We start from the raw sequence: 25,325 nt of genomic DNA on the forward strand, positions 1-25,325 counted from the left end.
AGTGGCCCAGAAGACCCCCCTCGGAATCGGAGCAGGGAGGATGGGGAGTGTGAGGGGTATCCTTGATGCTTGTGTGTCCCCAACTTTCCAAATCCCCGCCCCCGCGATGGAGAAGAAACCGAGACAGAAGGTGCAGGGCCCACTACCGCTTCCTCCAGATGAGCTCATGGGTTTCTCCACCAAGGAAGTTTTCCGCTGGTTGAATGATTCTTTCCCCGCCCTCCTCTCGCCCCAGGGACATATAAAGGCAGTTGTTTGCACACCCAGCCAGCAGACGCTCCCTCAGCAAGGACAGCAGAGGACCAGCTAAGAGGGAGAGAAGCAACTACAGACCCCCCTGAAAACAACCCTCAGACGCCACATCCCCTGACAAGCTGCCAGGCAGGTTCTCTTCCTCTCACATACTGACCCACGGCTCCACCCTCTCTCCCTTGGAAAGGACACCATGAGCACTGAAAGCATGATCCGGGACGTGGAGCTGGCCGAGGAGGCGCTCCCCAAGAAGACAGGGGGGCCCCAGGGCTCCAGGCGGTGCTTGTTCCTCAGCCTCTTCTCCTTCCTGATCGTGGCAGGCGCCACCACGCTCTTCTGCCTGCTGCACTTTGGAGTGATCGGCCCCCAGAGGGAAGAGGTGAGTGCCTGGCCAGCCTTCATCCACTCTCCCACCCAAGGGGAAATGGAGACGCAAGAGAGGGAGAGAGATGGGATGGGTGAAAGATGTGCACTGATAGGGAGGGATGGAGAGAAAAAAACGTGGAGAAAGATGGGGATGCAGAAAGAGATGTGGCAAGAGATGGGGAAGAGAGAGAGAGAAAGATGGAGAGACAGGATGTCTGGCACATGGAAGGTGCTCACTAAGTGTGTATGGAGTGAATGAATGAATGAATGAATGAACAAGCAGATATATAAATAAGATATGGAGACAGATGTGGGGTGTGAGAAGAGAGATGGGGGAAGAAACAAGTGATATTAATAAAGATGGTGAGACAGAAAGAGAGTGGGAAATATGACAGCTAAGGAGAGAGATGGGGGAGATAAGGAGAGAAGAAGATAGGGTGTCTGGCACACAGAAGACACTCAGGGAAAGAGTTGTTGAATGCCTGGAAGGTGAATACACAGATGAATGGAGAGAGAAAACCGGACACCTCAGGGCTGAGAGCGCAGGCCAGACAGGCAGCCAGCTGTTCCTCCTTTAAGGGTGACTCCCTCGATGTTAACCATTCTCCTTCTCCCCAACAGTTCCCCAGGGACCTCTCTCTAATCAGCCCTCTGGCCCAGGCAGTCAGTAAGTGTCTCCAAACCTCTTTCCTAATTCTGGGTTTGGGTTTGGGGGTAGGGTTAGTACCGGTATGGAAGCAGTGGGGGAAATTTAAAGTTTTGGTCTTGGGGGAGGATGGATGGAGGTGAAAGTAGGGGGGTATTTTCTAGGAAGTTTAAGGGTCTCAGCTTTTTCTTTTCTCTCTCCTCTTCAGGATCATCTTCTCGAACCCCGAGTGACAAGCCTGTAGCCCATGTTGTAGGTAAGAGCTCTGAGGATGTGTCTTGGAACTTGGAGGGCTAGGATTTGGGGGTTGAAGCCCGGCTGATGGTAGGCAGAACTTGGAGACAATGTGAGAAGGACTCGCTGAGCTCAAGGGAAGGGTGGAGGAACAGCACAGGCCTTAGGGGGATACTCAGAACGTCATGGCCAGGTGGGATGTGGGATGACAGACAGAGAGGACAGGAACCGGATGTGGGGTGGGCAGAGCTCGAGGGCCAGGATGTGGAGAGTGAACCGACATGGCCACACTGACTCTCCTCTCCCTCTCTCCCTCCCTCCAGCAAACCCTCAAGCTGAGGGGCAGCTCCAGTGGCTGAACCGCCGGGCCAATGCCCTCCTGGCCAATGGCGTGGAGCTGAGAGATAACCAGCTGGTGGTGCCATCAGAGGGCCTGTACCTCATCTACTCCCAGGTCCTCTTCAAGGGCCAAGGCTGCCCCTCCACCCATGTGCTCCTCACCCACACCATCAGCCGCATCGCCGTCTCCTACCAGACCAAGGTCAACCTCCTCTCTGCCATCAAGAGCCCCTGCCAGAGGGAGACCCCAGAGGGGGCTGAGGCCAAGCCCTGGTATGAGCCCATCTATCTGGGAGGGGTCTTCCAGCTGGAGAAGGGTGACCGACTCAGCGCTGAGATCAATCGGCCCGACTATCTCGACTTTGCCGAGTCTGGGCAGGTCTACTTTGGGATCATTGCCCTGTGAGGAGGACGAACATCCAACCTTCCCAAACGCCTCCCCTGCCCCAATCCCTTTATTACCCCCTCCTTCAGACACCCTCAACCTCTTCTGGCTCAAAAAGAGAATTGGGGGCTTAGGGTCGGAACCCAAGCTTAGAACTTTAAGCAACACCACCACCACTTCGAAACCTGGGATTCAGGAATGTGTGGCCTGCACAGTGAAGTGCTGGCAACCACTAAGAATTCAAACTGGGGCCTCCAGAACTCACTGGGGCCTACAGCTTTGATCCCTGACATCTGGAATCTGGAGACCAGGGAGCCTTTGGTTCTGGCCAGAATGCTGCAGGACTTGAGAAGACCTCACCTAGAAATTGACACAAGTGGACCTTAGGCCGTCCTCTCTCCAGATGTTTCCAGACTTCCTTGAGACACGGAGCCCAGCCCTCCCCATGGAGCCAGCTCCCTCTATTTATGTTTGCACTTGTGATTATTTATTATTTATTTATTATTTATTTATTTACAGATGAATGTATTTATTTGGGAGGTCGGGGTATCCTGGGGGACCCAATGTAGGAGCTGCCTTGGCTCAGACATGTTTTCTGTGAAAACGGAGCTGAACAATAGGCTGTTCCCATGTAGCCCCCTGGCCTCTGTGCCTTCTTTTGATTATGTTTTTTAAAATATTTATCTGATTAAGTTGTCTAAACAATGCTGATTTGGTGACCAACTGTCACTCATTGCTGAGCCTCTGCTCCCCAGGGGAGTTGTGTCTGTAATCGCCCTACTATTCAGTGGCGAGAAATAAAGTTTGCTTAGAAAAGAAACATGGTCTCCTTCTTGGAATTAATTCTGCATCTGCCTCTTCTTGTGGGTGGGAAGAAGCTCCCTAAGTCCTCTCTCCACAGGCTTTAAGATCCCTCGGACCCAGTCTCATCCTTAGACTCCTAGGGCCCTGGAGACCCTACATAAACAAAGCCCAACAGAATATTCCCCATCCCCCAGGAAACAAGAGCCTGAACCTAATTACCTCTCCCTCAGGGCATGGGAATTTCCAACTCTGGGAATTCCAATCCTTGCTGGGAAAATCCTGCAGCTCAGGTGAGATTTCCGGCTGTTGCAGCTGGCCAGCAGTCCGGAGAGAGCTGGGGAGGAGCCGCATTCTCAGGTACCTGAATCACACAGCCAAGGGACTTCCAGAGATTCGGGTGTCTAGGCTTCAAATCACCCTGTCCTAACTCTGCAACCTGAACCAGCCACTTAACCTATCTATCCAATGGGGATAGGAATGTCCACCACACATAGAGCATGTGAGAGAAGGCCTGACCTCCATCAGAGGACCTCACTCAGCCCTTGGCACAGTGGGCACTTAGTGAATTCTGGCTTCCTTCAACCAGTTTCCAGCTGTTCTATCCCCTTCCATTCTCTCAGTGGGTGAAATCGAAGAGACTGAGGACAATAAAGAACAAGGAACCGAACTGCCGGACGTGGTGGCATGCACCTGTAATCCTACCACTTTGCAAGGCCAAGGTGAGAGGATCGCTTGAACCCAGGAGTTCCAGAGCAACCTGGGCAACATAGTGAGATCCTGTCTCTATTTTTTAAAAAAGAATGAAACATAGGAATAAGATGTGGGTGAAGGACTCACATGCCGGCTTGGTCCCACTGGTCTTTGTGGTGAAGGAGGGGAGAGGTGAGAGGTGGGTAATCTGGAAAGAGAAAAGCACCCCCTCCCTGGATGAAGGCTCTTCTGGAGAGAGTCAAAGACAAATAAGGGTGGGGCACAGTGGCTCATGCCTGTTATCCCAACACTTTGGGAGGCTGAGGTGGGAGGACCACTTGAGCCCACTAGTTCAAGACCAGCCTGTGCAACATAGCAAGACCTTGTTTCTACAAAAAAAATTAAAGATTAGTCAGGTGTAGTGGTGCATGCCTGTAATCCTAGCTCCTCAGGAGGCTGAGGCAGGAGGATCACTCAAGCCCAGGAGTTTGAGGTTACAGTAAGCTATGATCATGCCACTGTACCCCCGTCTGGGTGACAGAACGAGACCCTGTCTCAAAAAATAATAATTCCAAAAACAAATATGGAGACGGAAATTGAGCCCCCCAAGACTGGGAGCCCCCACTGAGCTCGGAAATTAGGCTTTACCTCCAGCCCTGGGGTGCCAGGCAGGAGAAAACCGTGTGGTAGGCTGAGGGGGTAGGGTGACCCATTGGGGTGACCTAGATAGGGCCTTGGGTCACCCTCTGCCTCCTCCAGCCTGTGGCTGAAAGTCAGTCATGAAGTAATGGGGGACACTGTTACTCATCCCAGAAGCACCCACACTTACTCACTTTTGGGAAGGGGGACCTAAAGTGTGAAAAAAAGGTGAGGATTTTCCGTCTCACCCTAAATGGGACACCCTAAGTGGGGCATCGGTTTTTCCTCCTCCCCAGAACTTCCTGGTGTTTTCAGGCACCACAGGCTCCTTCCTGCCATCCCCATCTCTCTCTAATATTCTCCCCTTCTTTCTCCTTCAGCCTCCTCCCTTCAGATCCCATGAGCCTTGAATTAAGCTCCTTGGAGGAGAAGAGTTGACTGTCGGGTAGGAGACAGAGAGGCCTTCAGGCAGCTCTAGGGGGAGAAGTGCGGGGCCCCTCCAGGCTTCATTCCTCTGTCATGATAGGGGCTTACTCTGCTGCTGGGCCTTTCTGAGTGGTGCTTGCTGGGCTCTGTAATGACCCCTCTCACTGTTGGGGGGTACCCAAGAGAAAAGAGTGTGGTGCAGAGTCTGGTTGGGACCATGTGGCCCTGAAAATCAGGATGCCTAGAGAAGCTTCGGAGTTTGAGAAGTCCCCCTTCCTCCCACCCTCCAACTGGACTAATGGTGGGGCCTGGCCATTCAGAGGCAGGGAGGGGTGGGACAGGCAGACCATCATCCCTAGGAGCAAAGGCCATACCACTGTGTTGTGATGAATTGTTTCAAGCAACCAGAAGAGTACTGAGAATATTTAACCCACACCCGTGCACCCACCCTGAATTAAGACTGTGTCGCAATTCAGCATCTTTATCGGCAGCACTGAAGCTTTCCATTCTTTATTTTCATCAGGCTCAAAATCAATTTCCAAACAGTCTCCTACATTTTTCCCACTGCCATGGGGTCCTGGGCGTCCGGGCCCCCAATATTCACGTACTCGCACCACGCACTCATATTCCCTCACCCCACCATCACGGCCCCAAAGAAGGTCTTCCCTCTCGCGAAGTCCACCATATCGGGGTGACTGATGTTGACGTACACCCTCTCGCCCCTCCGGAGCTGCACCAGGCCGCCGAACCCCACGCTCGTGTACCAGAGAGGCCCGTACCCTTGTCTCCTGGCCGGGTCCAGCACTGGAGTCACCGTCTCGGCGCCCTCGAGCAGCAGCTCGGGAGTGCCCGGCCCGTAGGCGCCCCCCGCCCGGTACAGAGAGCTGCGCAGCGTGACCGAGCGGCCCTGGGGGTCCCCGCCGCCAGGGGGCGCCCGGCCCCGGTAGCCGACGAGACAGTAGAGGTAATAGAGGCCGTCCTGCGGGAGCGCCAGCCCCTCGGCGTCCGAGAACTGCGTCCCGCTCGTCAGAAACGCCTGTTCCTTCGTCGTCTCCCAGCCTAGCCCCTGCCCCTTCAGCGGAGCGCCTGCGGAGACACGGGCCGACGCGCTCTTGGGAATGCGATCCTAAAGGCTTGGAACTTCTGGGGAAGTGGCGGCTTTTAGCCCCTGCGGGAGCCGAGCCGGGCCGTGGGGAGGAGGGATGGTGCTATTTCTGGGATGAGTGCGAGTTGGGGGCCGAGGGAACACGGATGTGGGGTGCAGAACGCTGTAGTGGGGACCTCCAGGCCGGCTTTTGCTTGCACCGGAGGGAAGAAGAAACTACACTGCGGGGACGAGCGTAAGAGTGGGCACGAGCGACAAAAGGTCGTGAAGCGGGTGGGAAACCGAGCACTGGAATCATGGAGCCGAAGGACTCTGGGCGAGCAGAACTGGAACCTTCGGATTATTTATACTTATTCAGGTCTTGGAGGTCCTTACCTATGAGGTGGGCAGCTGGGAGCCCGGGGCTGAGATCTGTTTCTGGCTCCTCCTCTGGCAGCTTCTGAAACCCTGGAAGGGGCAAAGAGTCCACGATTGGGGCCAGGGCAGCCACCCATGCAGGCTACCCTTGAGAGAACAGGGCGCAGGGATGGGGAGCCTGGATTCCTAGAGGAAGAGGTATCTGGGGACGCAGCAGGGAGCTGGGAGCCCCTGAGGGGCTGAAGCGGGGAAGGAGAGACAGTCTGCTCTTACCCAGTCCTTGCTGGGCCTGTGCCCCGGGGTCAGCCGTCTCCGTTACCTGGTTGGGTGGGGTCACAGTGCCCAGAGTTCAGATTCAGCTCATGTCACCCCTACCCCTCTGAAAGTGGACCCAAGCTGCAGGCCTGGGGTTTCTCCTACCAGCACCATCCCCAACACACACCTCCCTAGAAGGGAGAACAAGCAAGGCATAGGTACTTGGGCGGAGAAACAGATGTACCTCGGGAAGAGGAGAGGAGACACAAGGGGCTTATGTCGAGACACAAGCACAACATCACAGGAACATGGAAAGAGAGTCAGCAAAGAGACAAGACATCCCCACCAGGGACAGCCGAGCCAGCTGAGCCAGAGGGGGCAAAAGACCACAGGCACAACCAGAGGGAGCCAAGCATCCGCAAGATACAGCTCTCCACCAGGGCCTGTTGCAGCCACTCACCAGTCCTCCCTGATCCTGGGGCACTAAGGCCAGCACAGCCAGGACAGTGATAGGCACCGCCAGCAACAAGGTCACCAGAGAAGTGGCTCCTGCCACAGCTAGCAGGAGGGAACCCCTCCCCTGGAGCCTCCCACCCCTGCCCTCCAGCCCCAGTGCCCCCATTGAGACTGAACCAGAGCCAGAGCAGGGGGCTTTCATACCTCAGGGACGGGCCCACCCCCTCCCTGTAGACCTGCACACCTGGCTGGGACTTTCCGCACACCCCTGCTCCCCTCACCCAGCTTCCTGTTTACCCAGAGCTGGGGTGGGGCAGCTGGATGCCTGGGTTCTCTGAACTGGGGAAGAAGTTGAGGTAGGGAGACAGGCTCTCAGGGTGGAACCAAAGGGGTCTTTAGACATCTTCTGGCTCAGCAGGGAGGGAAACTGAGGCCCAGGGAGGGAAGGTAGCTTGCAGGAAGCCAGTCAGCAGAGCTGAAATGAGAACACAGATCTCCAGGTTTCCAGTGTGGTTTGCATTCTTCTATACCCTCAAGGTAGGTGCTGGAGGAAGAGCTGATCCCGTCTCTGAGGTCAAGGGCCGGACTAGGACAAGGACTGGAATCTTGAGGGATGGATGTCTGGGTTCCCTGAGAAGAACTGATTCCCATACTGGGCTGACCTCCTCCCATTCCCTTGCTCATCTCCAGCCCCCTGTGCTGAGTGAGAAAGGGAGAGGTAAGCTTTAGCCTCACCACTGACTACTGACTCACTAAGGAGGGATGGAAATGGAGCTTTACCTCCCTTGCTACAAAAAGTAAAGACAGATGGACGAGGCATACTCCCACCCTCAGAGAGCTTCGAAGTCTACAATGAGCCCTATCCATTAGTAGGTGCTTACTAAATGTTTATACATAAATGAATAAAAGGACAAATAAATGCAGGAATAACCAAAACAAAGCAGCAAGGACCACATGAATGGTAGATGTAGGCAGCATGAGTGGTTAAGAGTCAAGGGAGTAGCCAGGGTAGTGGCTTACACCTGTAATCCCAGCACTTTGGGAGGCTGAGGCAGGTGGATCACTTGAGGTCAGGAGTTCGAGACCAGCCTGGCCAACATGGTGAAACCCTGTCTCTACTAAAGATACAAAAAGTTAGCCGGGCGTGGTGGCACGCGCCTGTAATTCCAGCTACACAGGAGGCTGAGGCAGGAGAATCACTTAAACCTGGGAGGCAGAGGTTGCAGTGAGCCAAGATTGCACCATTGCACTCCAGCCTGGGCAACAGGCTGAGACTCTCTCTCAAAAAAAAAAAAAAAAAAAAGAGTCAAGGGAAGAAAGACCAGGTCCAAGGAAGCTGGAAGTGGCTCCAATCATCTCCCCTTCTTGGTAACATCTCTATGTGTTTCCGTAATACTAATAATAATATAGCTGACCCACAAAATGCACTTAATGTGTATGCCACTGATTTACACACTTTAATAATTTTTTTTTTTGAGACAGGGTCTCGCTATGTCACCCAGACTGGAATGCAATGGCAGGATCATGGCTCACTGCAGCCTTGACCTCCCAGGCTCTATGGATTCACCTACCTCAGCCTCCTGAATAGCTGGGACTATAGGCACATGCCACCACGCCCAGCTAATTTTTGCATTTTTTGTAGAGATGGATTTTTGCCACATTGCCCAGGCTGGGCTCAAACTCCTGGACTCACGTGATCTGCCCGTGTTGGCCTCCTAAAGTGCTGGGATTACAAGCATGAGCCATCATGCCCAGCCAATAATTATAATCCTGACAAAAACCCTAAGAGGAAACTGAGGTACAGAGAGGTTAAGAAACTTATGGAGCTCACAGAGTCAGTGGCAGAACCAGAATTTGAACCCAGGCATCTGGCTCCAGAGCCTTGATGACAAGACAGTTTAAAAACTGAATACTGGGGCCGGGCGCAGTGGCTCTTGCCTATAATACCAGCACTTTGGGAGGCCAAGGAAGGTGGATCACCTGAGGTAAGGAGCTCAAGACCAGCCTGGTCAACATGGTGAAACCCCATCTCTACTAAAAATATAAAAATTAGTGGGGCGTGGTGGCAGGCACCTTTAATTCCAGCTACTTGGGAGGATGAGGCAGGAGAATCACTTGAACCCAGGAGGCGGAAGTTGCAGTGAGCCGAAATCATACCATTGCACTCCAGCCTGGGTGACAAGAACAAGACTCTGTCTTAAAAACAAAAACAAACAAACAAAACAGTATTAGGCCAGGCAAGGTGGCTCACACCTATAATCCCAGCACTTTAGGAGACCAAGGCAGGTGGATCACTTGAGGTCAAGAATTTGAGACCAGCCTGGCCAACATGGTGAAACCCCTTCTCCATTAAAAATACAAAAATTAGCTGGATATGGTGGCACAAACCTGTAGTCCCAGCTACTTGGGAGGCTGAGACAGGAGAATCGCTTGTACCCAGAAGGCAGAGGTTGCAGTGAGCCAAGATCACACCACTGGACTCCAGCCTGGGCAACAGAGCAAGACTCCGTCTCAAAAAAAAAAAGAGTACTGACTTGAGATTTGTATGTAAAATTTGCCTTCCTCAGGCCAGAAAAGAAATGGGGAAATAAATACTGAACTCCAGTCAATGTTAAGCTTCTGAAGGGTTTAGATGTAAAATGTACTGATATTTGTAATTTTAAAAGATATTTAAAAGTGAGACGGATTGATAAATATGTGATAAAGCAAATAAAAAATGTTAATAGAGCCAGGTGCAGTGGCCCACTCCTGTAATTCCAGCACTTTGGAAGGCTAAGGTGGAAAGATTGCTTGAGACCAGGAGTTCAAGACCAGCCTGGGCAACATAGTACGACCCCATTTCTACAAAGCCTCATGTGGTAGCTGGTGTCTGTAGTCCTAGCTACTCAGAAGGCTAAGGTGGGAGGACCTCTGAGCCCAGGAATTCAAGGCTGCAGTGAGCTATGATTTCACCACTGCACTTCAGGCTGAGTGACAGAGTGAGACCCCATCTCAAAAACAAAACAAAACAAAAAATGTTAATAGTAGCATCTAGGTGGTAAGAATATGTTCACTGTACAATTATTCTCATTTCACCCTATGTTTGTACTTTTTAATAATAAAATGTAAAAAAAAAAACAAAACAAACAAACAAAAAACCCTGAATATTATTCAGCATAGGGAACATGGAGGATGGGGAGAAGGGTGGGGGAGGAAGTAGAAGGTTCTTGAATTTGGAAGGGGAAACACAAATTAATATGGACCCACCCAGGCACCACATCTCCTCCTCACCCCTTGCCTTACAGGCGCTCCCCAGTCTTCACCCTTCTCAAGGAGTGGGTGTGCAATCCTCCAGCACCCATCTCCTTCTCCATCACAGTGCCACTAAGAAGCCTTCACCCAGGTCTCTCCAGAGAGCCTCAGGCCACTGCCTTTACTTAGTTCTGTGTTCAATGGCAGAATGCTGCCTCCTACAGGAAGTCCACCTGTATTGCCCACACCTCCTTTCCTGTCACCAACTTGTCACCAACTTTCTGTCCTTGATCTATCCACAGGGCTCATGTAGATCTAGTATGGCTGCCTTTAACTCTCATGTTTGTTAATCAGACAGCCAAGCAGCCTGCTGCATAGAGCTGCAGAACACCAAGTGGGTCACCAGAATACCAAATATGCCAGAGCTCCCAGTCTGAACTGGAGCAGGGTACATGTGTCCACAGACATATGCCAAGATCAAGAGGTCTCAGCAGATGCAGTGTAAGAGGTAATTTAGAAGAGTTAATCAAGGAAGACACCTGAAGGTGGTGGGTGTTTGCTGACTAGTGGCAGGATCAGTGAAATGACTGGAGCTGAGGCAGATTATGGCCCTAGCTACAGGCCCAGAAGTTTGAAAAGAAAGATGTAACCCTAACCCTGGAGCCGAACTTCCTCTCCTAACAATGCTGGGGAGGAACCCAGGCTGGGGGAGAAGTTAAAGCCAGAGGAGGGGCAGGAATGTCTGAGGTGGCAACACTTCTCTTCAGCCAGACAGCACTGGCCAGTTTGGAGTCTGTCCATCCTGCAGGCCACAAGCTCTGGGTAAGCTGGGAATGGGCAGGGACCTTGGTGGAAGGATGGTCACACCCCAGAGTGGGGTGAAGCTAAGATGAGGGGAGGGAGAGTATGGGTTTGAGTTTCCCTGGGCCGTCGAGGAATCCTCTGAGTCTCTGCTCCCCAAAGAAATTAAAGACAATTCATTTCTGTGCCCACGGCCCTTATGGCCTCCACCTGCACTTCTGCTCCTCACCCCCCAGAATTCCTCTTAAACCCAGAAGGGTCCCAGTTTCCAGACCCTAGTCAGTATATCTGGCTCTGGGGTGAAGAGAACGGCCCCCTCTTCACCCTCAAACAGGAACCAGTGGTTGGAGGGGAGGAAGTGCCTGAGGGGAAGTTATGGGGCCCCAGATACTCCTCCATGCCCCACTTCAGCCCTAGCAGCATCTGCCTGTGGGAAGCAGCTCTCCACACCAGCCAAGGGGGCCCCCACACTCCCGCGCTGCTCTGCGGCTCAGGGAGCAGCCCACCTGCTGGGTGTGCTGATATCACCCTCCCTACTTCCCCCCAGTGCCCACACCCACCCAGGCCCAGGCTCCTTCCCCTCCATCATCCCCTTACCAGCACCTAGAACCATCCAGGGCTGGAAAGTCCCCTCCAAACCACCTGGTCAGCCCAGGGCAGAGGAAAGGGCTGGGCTCTGGAGTTGGGCAGAGCTTAAACCCCAGCTCCACCTTTCTGGGATGGGTGACCTAGTAAAGTCCAGGCTTGAATCTCGGGTCTTTACTTGGGCAATGGGCACCATGATACCCTATGTTCTGGGGATTAGCAGTGAGGAATGGAAAGTGCCCAGCTCAGGGTTGGCACATAAGGGAGGCTCCCCAGCCTGGGAACGATTATAACAGAGGGCCCCTCACTTCACAGATGAGGAACTTGAGGCAAGTCACCAGCCCCTGATCATTTCGCCTAAAAGAGCAAGGACTAGAGTTCCTGACCTCCAGGCCAGTCCCTGATCCCTGACCTAATGTTATTGCGGAATGATGGTAAGTAAAGTGTCTCTTGCATCTGCATAGAGAGGGTCCTGGGAGCTTAGGAAGTGATGGGGAACAGTGATGTATGCAGCTCATGACTAGGTGGACAGGCCTCTGGGGACAGCTGGTACAGGAGGGAAAGGGACCTCACGGGAGGCCCAGAAACCTGGTAAGAGGTGAGGTATTAAGGTCTGGGACGGAGAAGCTCTGAGGTTATATTTTTCTGCCTCTAAAACTGTTGGAGAGGGAATCTGAGAAAGCTGCAACCAACCAGGAGGCTGGGGTACGCTGGAGAAGGAATGGGCTTTCTAACCTTGAGCCCTCTTCCCTGAAGATATATACATCTACGGGGGCCTGGGGCTGGGCGGGCTCCTGCTTCTGGCAGTGGTCCTTCTGTCCGCCTGCCTGTGTTGGCTGCATCGAAGAGGTGAGCGCTGCACTCCCTCCCTCCCCCTGCAGCAGTGCCCCCTGTGCCCCCACCCCCACACGCTTTCCCACTGCTTTCCCAGAACACTGCCTGGCCCTGGAGCCACTGGGAAGCCAACAGGGGAGTCCACGCCTGCTGGTGGGGGGAGCCCGGGAGGGCCCGGGAGAAGCACAAAGGGTGGGCTGTGCTGAGCTTCTTCTTTTCTTCCAGTAAAGAGGCTGGAGAGGAGCTGGGTGAGTCTGGGGACAGGGAAGGGGGAGGGCAAGAGAGATCCTGAGTGGGTGAGTGGGGAGAAGCATGGCTGAGCGCTGAGAGGAGGGTTGGGGACGGGAGACAAGGAGAGAGAAAGTAGGAGCATGAGAGAGGCAGAGAAAATCGAGGCAAAAGAGAAAGAGAAAATGAGACAGAAACCAAGAGAAAAAGTGAGACAGAGGATAGGAGAGACAGGGAGAAAATGAGAGTGAGAGAGACACAAAGAGAAGAGCAATGAAAGAGAGAGAGAGAGAGAGAGAGAGCCTCCAGAACCAGGCACAGTGGCTCACGTCTGTCATTCCAGCTATTGCAAGGCTGAGGCGGGAAGATAGCTTGAGCTCAGGGGTTGAAGACAATCCTGGACAACATAGTGGGACTCTGTCTCCAAAGAAAAAGAGAGAGGGAGAGAGAGAGAGAGAGAGGGAGAGAAGTAAGAAAGGCTGGAGGTGGGAGCAGAACTCACAGGGAAGGATCTGACGGCATCGCCTCCCATCAGCACCTTCTGTCCTGGTCCCAGGCCCAGGGCTCCTCAGAGCAGGAACTCCACTATGCATCTCTGCAGAGGCTGCCAGTGCCCAGCAGTGAGGGACCTGACCTCAGGGGCAGAGACAAGAGAGGCACCAAGGAGGATCCAAGAGTTGACTATGCCTGCATTGCTGAGAACAAACCCACCTGAGCACCCCAGACACCTTCCTCAACCCAGGCGGGTGGACAGGGTCCCCCTGTGGTCCAGCCAGTAAAAACCATGGTCCCCCCACTTCTGTGTCTCAGTCCTCTCAGTCCATCTCGAGCCTCCGTTCAAAATGATCATGAAACTTATGTGGCTTTTTGACCTTTGAATAGGGAATTTTTTTAATTTTTTAAAAATTAAAATAAAAAAAAAAACACGTGGCTCACCCTTCCACCCACTCTGGGGTCAAATAGTAATTTATTGGGTGAATGACAGTGTTCAGGGACCCAAGCTCCCCTAACAGCCAGAAGAGGGTATGTGTGGGCCTGGCAGGAAAGGGCAGTTGCCAAGGAGGAGTCATATCTGATCCTTCCCATTTCTCAGGACAATCAGGCTCAGCCTCCTGGGACTTGGGGAAGCAGGTGTGCTGAGCTCCCACATGGTGGTGGGAGGGGCGCTGGGACCACAGCCGGCAGCTGCCTTCTTGGACCTTTCCAGGTCAGACCTGGTGGAAGGGAAAGTTCAGAGTTGGGGGAATCCGGAGAGAGTAGATTTGGCATCTGGAGAATGGAGAAGAAAACACTTGAGACTCATGAGGAGTTAGTGGTGGGGCAGATTTATTGGGGTCTTTTGAAGAGGACTAGGGACCTCTGGGCTCTGGAATCACTCCTCGGGGCCCATCTGAGGAGTGGCAGTGTGTTCCCATGTGACAGTGGCCTGGTCAGAGAGAGGACAGGAGCTGCTCAGTGTTGCAGTCCTGAGGCTCTCCTCTTCCTGGTCTCTGTCCTCCCTCCTCCCACTCTCTTACTGCCCCTCCCATCCCGTCCACTATTGCCCCTGGCTCCATTACTCACATTTGCCCTGGTAATAGAAGGTGCTGCCCATGGCCACAGAGAGAAAGCTGACAGCATAGAATCCAGCCCGAAGGAGGAGGACTGTACCAGCCCCTAGCTGAGGATGTTCTGCATGGGGCAATGGAGACAGGGGTTGAGGAAGAAGTGCACACAGGCTCACGGAGGGAAGGGGCCTCAGAGGAGCATCCCTGCCTCCCAAGGACATTGCCTCTTGGGGCCTCCAGCCAGGAGGAGACACCACCTCCCAGCATCTCACCTTTCTCCACCACCAGCCGAGTCCCATTCCCTGTCCCGACACCAAGGCCCAGCACCTCCACTCTGCACACGTAGATGCTGGCGTCATGGCCTCGCACGTCCCGGATGTGCAGCTCAGCCTGGTGGTCATGGAGGAAACGGGAAGAAGCAAGTGGGGCCAGGCGGCCCCTGAACTCTGGGGTTCCATTCCTCACCTCCTTCCCTGGAACCACCTCATCTCGGAACCACGTGACAGAGCCAATGGCCAGTCTCCCTTGGCTGGCATTGAAGGAGCAGGGCAGGAAAGCAGATGATCCTTCCAGGGTACGAATCTCAGGGGGCTGGGACACCCAGAGAGCACAGGATCCTGGGGGCAGAAGGAAGACCCAGAGAAACACCTCCCCAGTTATTCCAAAGAGAAAAGACAACAGAGCTTGGAGTAGAACATCCCAGCTTTCTCCAGGCATAGGGTGCATGGGAATAGATTCTTTGGGTGCCTCGTTAAACCCTTCCCTCTTAACCAATCTGATTTCTTAACATTGCTTATTAAATCATTTTTTGGCTGGGTGCAGTGGCTCACGCCTGTAATCCCAGCACTTTGGGAGGCCGAGGTGGGCGGATCACCAGGTCAGGAGATCGAGACCATCCTGGCTAACATGGTGAAACCCCGTCTCTACTAAAAAAATACAAAAATTAGCTGGGCATGGTGGTGTGCACCTGTAATCCCAGCTACTCGGGAGGCTGAGGCAGGAGAATCGCTTGAACCCGGGAGGCAGAGGTTGCAGTGAGCCGAGATTGCGCCATTGCACTCCAGCCTGGGTGACAAAGCAAGACTCCATCTCAAAAAATAAAAAATAAAAATCATGTTTCAAATTCTTCCTATACCAACTCTCACTCTCACCCTCTGCCATCATTCTCCAGCCAGTTCAGTAGTAACTTGTCTAGCTGAAATGTAAACCATCATGGTGAAATTAAGCTCATTAATGAATGCAGCTGCCTAGTTAACTAATATCACTCATTATATTATCCAGGTATTATTTTAGTACAAATGGCATTGTACAGTAAGCCATCCTTCCTCTTTTTCTTTTTTTGAGATGGAGTCTTGCTCTGTTGCCCAGGCTGGAGTGCAGTGGTGCAATCTTGGCTCACTGCAAACTCCGTCCCCTGGGTTCAAGCGATCCTGGTGCCTCAGCCTCCCAAGTAGCTGGGACTACAGGCACCCACCACCACGACTGGCTAATTTTTGTATTTTCAGTCGAGACAGGGTTTCACCATCTGGTCTCAAACTCCTGACCTCAAGTGATCCACCCACCTCGGACCAGGCTGGTCTCAAACTCCTGATCTCAAGTGATCCACCTGCCTCGGCCTCCCAAAGTGCACCCAGCCACTCTTGGTTTTTCGTTAAAGAAAGTAACTAATTAAATCTCCAGGTGAAGACGTGGCCTCAATTGGTTGAGATTCCTATTTAACCCGTCCATGTTGATGAATTAAACCAGATATTAAAATCCCTGATTAAATTATCTACTTAGGGAAATTTACAAGTCATTCTATTTCAGTGGTTCTCAAACTTGAGTGTGTATGGAAATTACCTGGAGCATCTGCTAGAACAGATTCCTGGGCCTACCCCCCGAGGTTTTGACTCAGTAGGTCTGGAGTGGGGCCTAAGAATTTGTTCTAGGTTCCCAGAAATCCACATTTTGAGAACTCCTGCATTTAGTTAATAATATGCCTGATAGTTAAGGTCTCTCAGTTCATTAAAAACAGTTTCGGCCGGGTGCAGTGGCTCACGCCTATAATCCCAACACTTTGGGAGGCCAAGGCGAGTGGATCACCTGAGGTCAGGAGTTTGAGACCAGCCTGGCCAACATGGTGAAACCTCGTCTCTACTAAAAATACACAAGTTAGCCAGCAGTAATGGCACGCACCTGTAATCCCAGCTACTTGGGAGGCTGAGACAGGAGAATCATTTGTACCCAGGAGGTGGAGGCTGCAGTGAGCTGAGATACTGCCACTGTACTCTAGACTGGACAACAGAATGAAACTGTCTCAAAAAAAAAGTTTCACCACCAGGCGGGCGCAGTGGCTCATGCTTATAATTCCAGTAATTTGGGAGACCGAGGCAGGCAGATCACTTGAGATCAGGAGTTTGAGACCAACCTGGCCAACATAGCAAAACCCCATCTCTACTAAAAATACAAAAATGGCTGGGCGCAGTGGCTCAGGCCTGTAATCCCCACACTTTAGGAGGCCGAGGCAGGCAGATCACCTGAGGTCAGGAGTTCGAGACCAGCCCGGCCAACATGGTAAAACCCTGTCTCTACTAAAAGTACAAAAATTAGTTGGGTGTGGTGGTGCGTGCTTGTAATCCCAGCTATCCAGGAGGCTGAGGCAGGAGAATTGCTTGAATCTAGGAGGCAGAGGTTGCAGTGAGCCAAGATCATGCCACTGCACTCCAGCCTAGGTGACAGAGCAAGACTCCGTCTCAAAAAAAAAAAAAAAAATTAGGTGTGGTCGTGCGTGCGTGTAGTCCCAGCTACTCAGGAGGCTGAGGCAGGAGAATCGCCTGAACATGGGAGGCAGAGGTTGCAGTGAGCCAAAATCGCACCACTGCACTCCAGCCGGGCGACAGAGCGAGACTCAGTCTCAAAAAAAAAAAAAAAAAGACAGTTTCACCAAGAAATTTATCATAGATTTACTTGGATCTCTCAAACTAAAAAGCCTCACAGTGGGTGACACAGAGAGACTATGAATTGGGGGAGTCCACTGAGTGTCACCTTTGGAGCAGTCCCACTCCTCCCTCAGAGCCGAGTGTTTCAGCCCCCACAAAGTCTGTTCCCTATAGCATCTAGTCCAGCCTCCTGGATCTCCCTCCTCCCACCCACACTCCTTGGGGTCCTGAGCGCACGCCCTGTCACCTGGATGGACCATGATCAAGATGAGCAACAGCATCCAGGCCATGTCGGAAGATGTCCCAGTTGGCGAAGGGGATCTGAGCAGTGAGGTCTGGGTGGAGGAGGAAGGACTCACTACTTGTAGCCAGGCCTTTGGTCACCAGATGGGGATGGGGAGCTTCCTATGACACACGGGACTCACACATCACTTGCCAAGGACCACAACTGCCAGGGACCTCGAGCATCAAATGCTTGCCTCCCTGAGGAGAGAGGACAGATGCTGCTGGTGGAGATGTCAGGGTCTCTAGGAGGCCAAGGGGCCAGCTTGTGGCAGGCTAGCTAAGCGTGTGAGGGGGAGGGTGGGGCTTAGACGGCTGCTAACCCAAGGGTGAGTGGGCGGTTGGGCGGGTGAGACCAGGATGTGGGTTCCCCCACCTTCTGAGGTTCAAGGAGACCAGCTTTTACCCAGAACAAGCCTCCAGGAGCCCTCCTTGGCCCAGAAGCTAACCTACTTACCCTCCCCGCTGCTCACCAGTACCCAGACCCATCCCACCCATTCCCTTCCTGGAATCTGGCCTCACTGCACCCCAGGGCTACTCCAAGATTTCTATGAGGGATTAGGAGAAGCAAGCTGATTGGTGAAGCTATATTTAATTTGCATAGCAATCACCGTGTGTGTGTGTGTGTGTGTGTGTGTGTGTGTGTGTGTGTGTTTGGTTGGGTTTTTTTGTTTTTTGTTTTTTTTTTTGAGCTGGAGTCTCACTCTGTCGCCCAGGCTGGAATGCAGTGGCACAATCTCGGCTCACTGCAACCTCCGCCTCCTGGGTTCAAGCAATTCTCTTGCCTCAGCCTCCCAAGTAGCTGGGATTACAGGCGCACATCACCAAGCCCAGCTAAATTTTGTATTTTTTGTAGAGACAGGGTTTTACCATGTTGGCCAGGCTGGTCTCCAACTCCTGATCTCAAGTGATCCACCAGCCTCGCCCTCCCAAAGTGATGGGATTCCTGTTTTGGTTTTTTGAGACAGGGTCTGGCTCTGTCTCACCCAGGCTGGAGTTCAGTGGCGCCATCACGGCTCACTGCAGCCTCAACCTCCAGGGCTCAGTTGATCCTCCCACTTCAGTCTCCTGAGTAGCTGGGACTGCAGGTGCACACCACCACACCAGGCTAATTTTTGTATTTTTTGTTGAGATGGGGTCTCCCTGTGTTGCCCAGGCCGGTATCCAACTCCCGGGCTCAAACAATCCACCCACTTAGGCCTCCCAAAGTGCATGAGCCACCATGCCTGGCGAAATGTATTTCTTAAATAATGAGACTTGAAAGTCTAAATTACTCCTTAAACCATGGACTACAGGATGGATGTTATGTTAGCAGGCAGGAAAACAACATTCAGCTGGGCGTGGTGGCTCATGCCTGTAATCCCAGCACTTTGGGAGGCTGAGGCCGGAGGATCACCTGAGGTCAGGAGTCCGAGACCAGTCTGATCAACATAGAGAAACCCCATCTCTACTAAAAATACAAAATTAGCTGGGTGTGGTGGGGCGCACCTGTAATCCCAGCTACGCGGGAGGCTGAGGCAGGAGAATCACTTGAACCCAGGAGGCGGAAGTTGCAGTGAGCTGATATCGCACCATTGCACTCCAGCCTGGGCAACAAGAGCGAAACTCCGTCTCAAAAAAAAAAAAAAAGAAAAAGAAAACAACGTTCGTCTCTTTGGACATCTCCATCAGAGCTCTTGGATAACTATGTACATTGTCAATGAGCAGTAATCATTTTAAAGAAATCTTGTTTTTCGGAGCAGTAGACCTCAACAGTAGGCTTAAAATATTCAGTAAACCAGCTGGGCATAGTGGATTACACTTGTAATCCCAGCACTTTGGGAGGCCAAGGTGAGAGGATGGCTTGAGGCCAGGGGTTTGAGACCAGCCTGGGCAACATGGCAAGACCCTGTCTCTACAAAAAAATTTAAACTTAGCTGGACATAGTGGCACACACCTATAGTACCAGCTACTCAGGAAGTTGAGGAAGGAGGATTCCTTGAGCCCAGGAGTTTCAAGGATGCAGTGAGCTATGATTTTGCCACTGCATTTCATCCTGAGCAATGGAGTGAGACCTTGTCTCTAAATAAAATACAATTTAAATTGGGAATAGTAGTAAACGGAGTTTAAAAAAATAATAATTTTGGCTAGGTATGGTGGGTCACACCTGTAATCCCAGTACTTTGGGAAGCCCAGGAGGGCAGATCACTTGAGTTAAAGAGTTGGAAGTCAGGCCAGGCATGATGGCTCATGCCTGTAATCCCAGCACTTTGGGAGGCTGAGGCGGGCGGATCACGAGTTCAGGAGATTGAGACCATCCTGGCTAACACAGTGAAACCCCATCTCTACCAAAAACACAAAAAATTAGCTGGGTGTGGTGGCACCTGCCTGTAGTCCCAGCTACTCAGGAGGCTGAGGCAGGAGAATCACTTGAACCTTGGAGGCAGAGGTTGCAGTTAGCTGAGATTGTGCCACTGCACTCCAGCCTGGGTGACAGAGCAAGACTTTGTCTCAAAAAAAAAAAAAAAAGAGTTGGAGATCAGCCTGGACAACCTGACGAAACCCTATCTCTACAAAAAATACAAAAATTAGCTGAGCATAGTGGCTCATGTCTGTGGTCCCAACTACTCAGGAGGCTGAGGTAGGAGGATCATTTGACTCTGGAAGGCAGAGGTTGCAATGAGTTGAGATCATGCTGCTGTACTACAGCCTGGGCAACATATTGAGACCGTGTCTCAAAAACAAACAAACAAACAAAAAAAAGAAAAATTTTAAAATCAGTAAACCACGTTGTAAACAGATGTACTATCATCCAGGCTTTTATTTATTTATTTATTTATTTTTCTTTTTTTTTTTTGAGATGGAGTCTTGCTCTGTCACCCAGGCTGGAGTGCAGTGGTGCAATTTTAGCTCACTGCAACCTCCGCCCTCTGGGTTCAAGTGATTCTCCTGCCTCAGCCTCCCTAGTATCTGGGATTACAGGTGACTGCCACCACACCTGGCTAATTTTTGTATTTTTAGTACAGACAGGGTTTGACCATCTTGGCCAGGCTGGTCTTGAACTCCTGACCTCAGGTGATCTGCCCACCTCAGCTTCCCAAAGTGCTGGGATTATAGGCATGAGCCACCACGTCCAGCCATCTAGGCTTTATTGTTCCATTTACACAGTGTGGCAGAGTAAATTTAGCTAATTCTTGCTGAGTGCAGTGGTATGTGCCTATGTCTCTGCTACTCAGAAGGCTGAGGTGGAAGGATCACTTGAGGACAGAAGTTCAAGACTGCAGTATGCTACGATTTTGCTTGTGAAAGCCATGGCTCCATGGCACTCCAGCCTGGGCAACAGAGCAAGACCCTCTCTCTCTCTCTCCTTTTGAGACAAGGTCTCACTCTGTTGCCTAGGCTAGAGTGCAGTGGCACAATCACGGCTCACTGCAGCCTCAACCTCATGGGCTCAAACCATCTTCCCACCTCAGCCTCCTGAGTAGCTGCCACACACCACCATGCCTAGATAATTTTTGTATTTTTTGTAGAGACAGAGTCTCACCATGTTGTCCAGGCTGGTCTCAAACTCCTGGGCTCAAGTGATTTGCCCACTCAACTTCTCAAAGTACTGGGATTACAAGCATGAGCCACTGCGCTTGGCCAACCTCAGCTCTACAAAAAAAGAAAAAAAAAGTCCAGTCGCAGTGGCTGACTCCTGTCATCCCTGCACTTTGGGAGGCCAAGGAGGGCAGATCACTTGAGGTCGGTAGTTCAAGACCAACCTGACCAACATGGAGAAACCCCATCTCTACTAAAAATACAAAATTAGTCGGGCGTGGTGGCACATGCCGGTAATCCCAGCTACTCGGGAGGCTGAGGCAGGAGAATCACTGGGAGGCGGAGGTAGTGGTGAACTGGGATCGTGCCATTGTACTCCAGCCTGGGCAACAAGAACAAAACTCTGCCTAAATAAATAAATAGATAAAATTAGCCAGGTGTGCTGGTGTGTTCCAGTAGTCTTAGCTACTTGGGAGGCTGAAGCAGGAGGATCACTTGAGCCCAGGAGTTCGAGGCTGCAGTGAGCTGTGATCTTGCCACTGCACTCCAGCCTGAATGACAGGGTGAGACCCTGTCTCAAAAAAAAAAAAAATCATTACTGACAGATCATAACAGATAAAATAATCAAGAAAAAGTTTGAAATATTGCAAGAATTACCAAAATGTGCCACTGAGACACAAAGTGAGCACAGGCTATTGGAAAAGTGGCACCTACAGACTTGCTCAACACAGGGTTGCCACAAACTTCAATATATAAAAAAATGCACATCTGTGGAACACAATAAAACAAGGTAATACCTCTACAGGGATTGGTACAAGAGTATGCCAGACACTCTTGTATGTGTATCACACAGCTACAGGAGATAATACAGCACATAGAAGTGAAGGATGACATGTGATATGCCATGTGTCCACCCCTTACCGCATGCCCCCTTCTGGCTCCTTTTACTATTATATTTTTTAGAGACAAGGGTCTCACTCTATCACTCAAGCAGGAATACAGTGGTGTGATCATTGCTCACTGCAGCCTCGATCTCCTGGACTCAAGCAATCCTCCTGCCTCAGCCTCCCAAGTAGCTTGGAATACTGGTATGTGCCATCACACCTGACTTTTTACTTTTATTTATTTTTGAAAGACAGCATCTTGCTATGTTGTCCAGGTCTCAAACTTCTGGTCTGGCTCCTTTTATTTAATTAATTTATTTATTTATTTTGAGAGGGAGTCTTGTTCTTGTCGCCCAGGCTGGAGTGCAATGGCGCAATCTCAGCTCACTGCAACCTCTGCCTCCCGGGTTCAAGCGATTCTCCTGCCTCCGCCTCCCGAGTAGCTGGGAGTACAGACGTGCGCCACCACACCCAGCTAATTTTTGTATTTTTAGTAGAGACTGAGTTTCACCATGTTGGCCAGGCTGGTCTCAAACTCCTGACCTTGTGATCCGCCCGCCTTGGCCTCCCAAAGTGCTGGGATTACAGGCGTGAGCCACCGCGCCCAGCCTGGCTCATTTTATACGAATACATGTTGTTGTTGTTGCTGTTGTTGTGAGACAGTCTCGTTCAGTCGCCCAGGCTGGAGTGCAGTGGCACAGTCTTGGCTCATTGCAACCTCTGCTTCCCAGGCTCAAGCGATTCACGTGCCTCAGCCTCCCGAGTATCTGGGTTCACAGGCGTGTGCCACCACACTTGGCTAATTTTTGTGTTTTTAGTACTGATGGAGTTTTGCCATGTCGGCCAGGCTGGTCTCAAACACCTGGCCTTAAGTGATCCACCCGCCTTGGCCTCCCAAAGTGCTGGGATTACAGGTGTGAGCCACTGTGCCCAGTCTAATCTTGAACAAATTATTTTACCTCCCTAAGCTACCGGAACCACCACACATGCCACACAACCTGGGAAGGACCAACTCAGCCATTCTCCAGCAGCGAAGTGGCTGCCACCCCAGGGATATCTAACTAGAGGATGTGGGATGGAGGCGTCATGGCAAGGCAAGGCCTGCCCCCTGGTGGTCAGAGAGCATGGGAGGCCCGAGCTACCAATGGTGGCTTTTCTCAACTGGGCCTTGATTCCAGCTTCTGCCCGATCCCCTACCTTGCTTGCCTCCTTCTATCAACACCCCATTCACACCCCAAAGGGTCAATATAGGAAAAATTGTCTCTACTATCTCAGCTGTAAGAAGCCCACGGTTTGGGGAGGGAGAAGAGGTCACCACCAGTGGGGACGTGGAATAAGTAACTGGCTGGGGATAAAACTCCACTCTTTCGGCCGGGAGCAGTGGCCCATGCCTGTAATCCCAGCACTTTGGGTGGCCGAGGTGGGCAGATCACCTGAGGTCGGGAGTTCGAGACCAGTCTGGCCAACATGGTGAATCCCCATCTCTACTAAAAATACAAAACTTAGCCAGACGTGGTGGTGCGTGCTTGTAATCCCAGCTACTTGGGTGGCTGAGGCACGAGAATCACTTGAATCCAGGAGGCGGAGGTTGCAGTGAGCCAACATTGTGCCACTGCACTCCAGCCTGGGCAACGAGCAAAACTCCGTCTCAAGAAGAAAAAAAAAAAACTCCACTCTTCCACAGTGTACACTCAATCACATGGTTCTACTCCACGTCCCAGGGCAATGTGGCTTAGAAGACAAATCAGCCTAGGTTGGAGTCCTGGTGCCACTACTGTAAACTGGGGGTACCACCTGTAAACTTCCAGACCCCATTGCCCTAGGTGTTCAATGTGTGGTTCTTCTCCAGTGCTTCCCCAGTCCTGTGCAAGGGTGGCAGTGCCATTGCTACACCTGGACTCAAGGGCATCCTGCTCTCCCAGCTCTTTTCTATATCTAAGACTTCTAAACATTTGTCATAGCTAAAAAGGTTCCGGATTCCAAAGACAGTATGTGGGTTTTTTTCTTCAGTCCATCTAGAATAAATCCTGGTATGTGTGTACATTCAAGGGACCCCTTTTAATAACTCTGAGAACCTCTAGGGAAGGCTAACCTGCAAGACAGGAACTGCTGCGCTAATCAGCACAGTGGGCACAAGAATGGAACTTTTTTTTTCTTTTTTTTTTTCTTGAGACAGAGTCTTGTTCTGTTACCCAGGCTAGAGTGCAGCGGTGCGATCTCGGCTCACTGCAACCTCCGCCTCCCGGGTTCAAGAGATTCTCCTGCCTCAGCCTGCTGAGTAGCCAGGATTACAGGCACCCACTACCATGCCCAGCTAATTTTTCATATTTTTAGTAGAGACGGGGGTTTCACCATCTTGGCCAGGCTGGTCTTGAACTCCTGACCTCGTGATCCACCCACGTCGGCCTCCCAAAGTGCTGGGATTACAGGCGTGAGCCACTGCATCCATCCTGGCCAAGGATGGAACTTTTCTAAAGAAATTATTCCCAGGCACTCAAGAGGAAAGGCAACAAATAAAACAGTGTTGAAGTGGATGTGCACTGGTCTCTGTTTTTGTTTTGTTTTGTTTTGTTTTTTTTGAGAGAGAGTCTCGCTCTGTCGCCCAGGCTGGAGTGCAGTGGTGTGATTTCCACTCACTGCAACCTCTGCCTCCCGGGTTCAAGCGATTCTCCTGCCTCAGCCTCCCAAGTAGCTGGGACTATAGCGCCTGTCACCACGCCTGGCTAACTTTTTTGTATTTTTACTAGAGACAGGGTTTCACCATGTTGGCCAGGCTGGTTTTGAACTCCTGACCTCAAGTGATCCGCCTGCTTCAGCCTCCCAAAGTGCTAGGATTACAGGCGTGAGCCGCCGCACCCAGTCTCTGGTCTGACTTCTTTAACAACAAGCTGTGGGCTGGCTGGATGTAGTTGAGGCCAATAAACTCCCAACTCAGACCATGAAAACACGTGAAAACACAAAAGTCCACAATCCAGCACAGGTGCTCTCATCCTTCCCCCACCCCAACCCCCACCCCCACCCCCACCAGGGTTCCTCTACGTGCTGGCAGGGGTGAGATTGGGTGACTTCTTTGGCCAAGTCTTATCAATATTTTTCAACTAATGAATGGCTCCCAGGTGATGATACTTTCAGCTTTTGAGAACAGCTTCTCCTCTGAGGCTCATAGCATCTGACCTCACGACCTTCAATCTCTCCTTGGTGTCGTCCACTCGCCCTCACATTCATCAAGAGCCCATCCCTGACTCTGCAGCCTCTTCTCTATTTATTTTTTCTTTCTTATTTTTTATTTTTTTTGAGACAGAGTTTTGCTGTTGTTGCTGGAGTGCAGTGGCGTGATCTTGGTTCACCGCAAACTCTGCCTCCCAGGTTCAAGCGATTCTCCTGCCCCAGCCTCCAGAGTAGCTGGGATTACAGGCACCTGCCACCATGCCAGGCTAATTTTTGTATTTTTAGTAGAGAAAAGGTTTCACCATGTTAGCCAGGCTGGTCTCAAACTCCAGACCTTGTGATCCGCCCACATCGGCCTCCCAAAGTGCTGGGAT

General features: G+C 51.6%; 4 protein-coding genes across 8 annotated transcripts; 2 read left to right on the forward strand and 2 right to left on the reverse strand.

Annotated features, from left to right (window-relative positions):
- Window positions 1–269: 269 nt before the first annotated feature.
- Window positions 270–3,042, forward strand: TNF (tumor necrosis factor). The gene is made up of 4 exons (XM_055389986.1): window positions 270–631; window positions 1,240–1,285; window positions 1,473–1,520; window positions 1,822–3,042. Exons 1-4 carry the CDS (start codon window positions 446–448, stop codon window positions 2,241–2,243), a joined length of 702 nt encoding a protein of 233 aa, XP_055245961.1. The 5' UTR covers window positions 270–445; the 3' UTR covers window positions 2,244–3,042.
- A 2,219-nt stretch (window positions 3,043–5,261) lies between these two features.
- LTB (lymphotoxin beta) lies at window positions 5,262–7,299 on the reverse strand. 2 transcript variants are annotated; one of them, XM_055389987.2, is made up of 4 exons: window positions 6,959–7,299; window positions 6,517–6,562; window positions 6,262–6,333; window positions 5,262–5,867 (listed from the first exon to the last, which is right to left on the reverse strand). In XM_055389987.2, exons 1-4 carry the CDS (start codon window positions 7,154–7,156, stop codon window positions 5,413–5,415), a joined length of 771 nt encoding a protein of 256 aa, XP_055245962.1. In that variant the 5' UTR covers window positions 7,157–7,299; the 3' UTR covers window positions 5,262–5,412. The 2 variants fall into 2 exon arrangements, with proteins under 2 accessions (XP_055245962.1, XP_063563174.1); XM_063707104.1 differs by lacking the exon at window positions 6,517–6,562 and having other exon boundaries at window positions 5,785–5,867; window positions 6,959–7,136.
- Window positions 7,300–10,916: 3,617 nt separating this feature from the next.
- Window positions 10,917–13,600, forward strand: LST1 (leukocyte specific transcript 1). Its single transcript, XM_055390043.2, has 5 exons — window positions 10,917–11,007; window positions 11,887–12,005; window positions 12,328–12,420; window positions 12,631–12,653; window positions 13,190–13,600. Exons 2-5 carry the CDS (start codon window positions 11,987–11,989, stop codon window positions 13,346–13,348), a joined length of 294 nt encoding a protein of 97 aa, XP_055246018.1. The 5' UTR covers window positions 10,917–11,007; window positions 11,887–11,986; the 3' UTR covers window positions 13,349–13,600.
- Window positions 13,536–17,673, reverse strand: NCR3 (natural cytotoxicity triggering receptor 3). 4 transcript variants are annotated; one of them, XM_055390041.2, is made up of 5 exons: window positions 17,346–17,603; window positions 14,646–14,797; window positions 14,453–14,570; window positions 14,197–14,304; window positions 13,567–13,847 (listed from the first exon to the last, which is right to left on the reverse strand). In XM_055390041.2, exons 1-5 carry the CDS (start codon window positions 17,386–17,388, stop codon window positions 13,738–13,740), a joined length of 531 nt encoding a protein of 176 aa, XP_055246016.1. In that variant the 5' UTR covers window positions 17,389–17,603; the 3' UTR covers window positions 13,567–13,737. The 4 variants fall into 4 exon arrangements, with proteins under 4 accessions (XP_055246015.1, XP_055246014.1, XP_055246016.1 ...); XM_055390040.2 differs by having other exon boundaries at window positions 13,536–13,902; window positions 14,453–14,797; window positions 17,346–17,673; XM_055390039.2 differs by having other exon boundaries at window positions 13,566–13,847; window positions 14,453–14,797; window positions 17,346–17,673.
- Between the last annotated feature and the right edge of the window lie 7,652 nt (window positions 17,674–25,325).

This window comes from Gorilla gorilla, chromosome 5 (genome assembly GCF_029281585.2).
Source record: "Gorilla gorilla gorilla isolate KB3781 chromosome 5, NHGRI_mGorGor1-v2.1_pri, whole genome shotgun sequence".
Taxonomy (NCBI): Eukaryota; Metazoa; Chordata; class Mammalia; order Primates; family Hominidae; genus Gorilla; species Gorilla gorilla.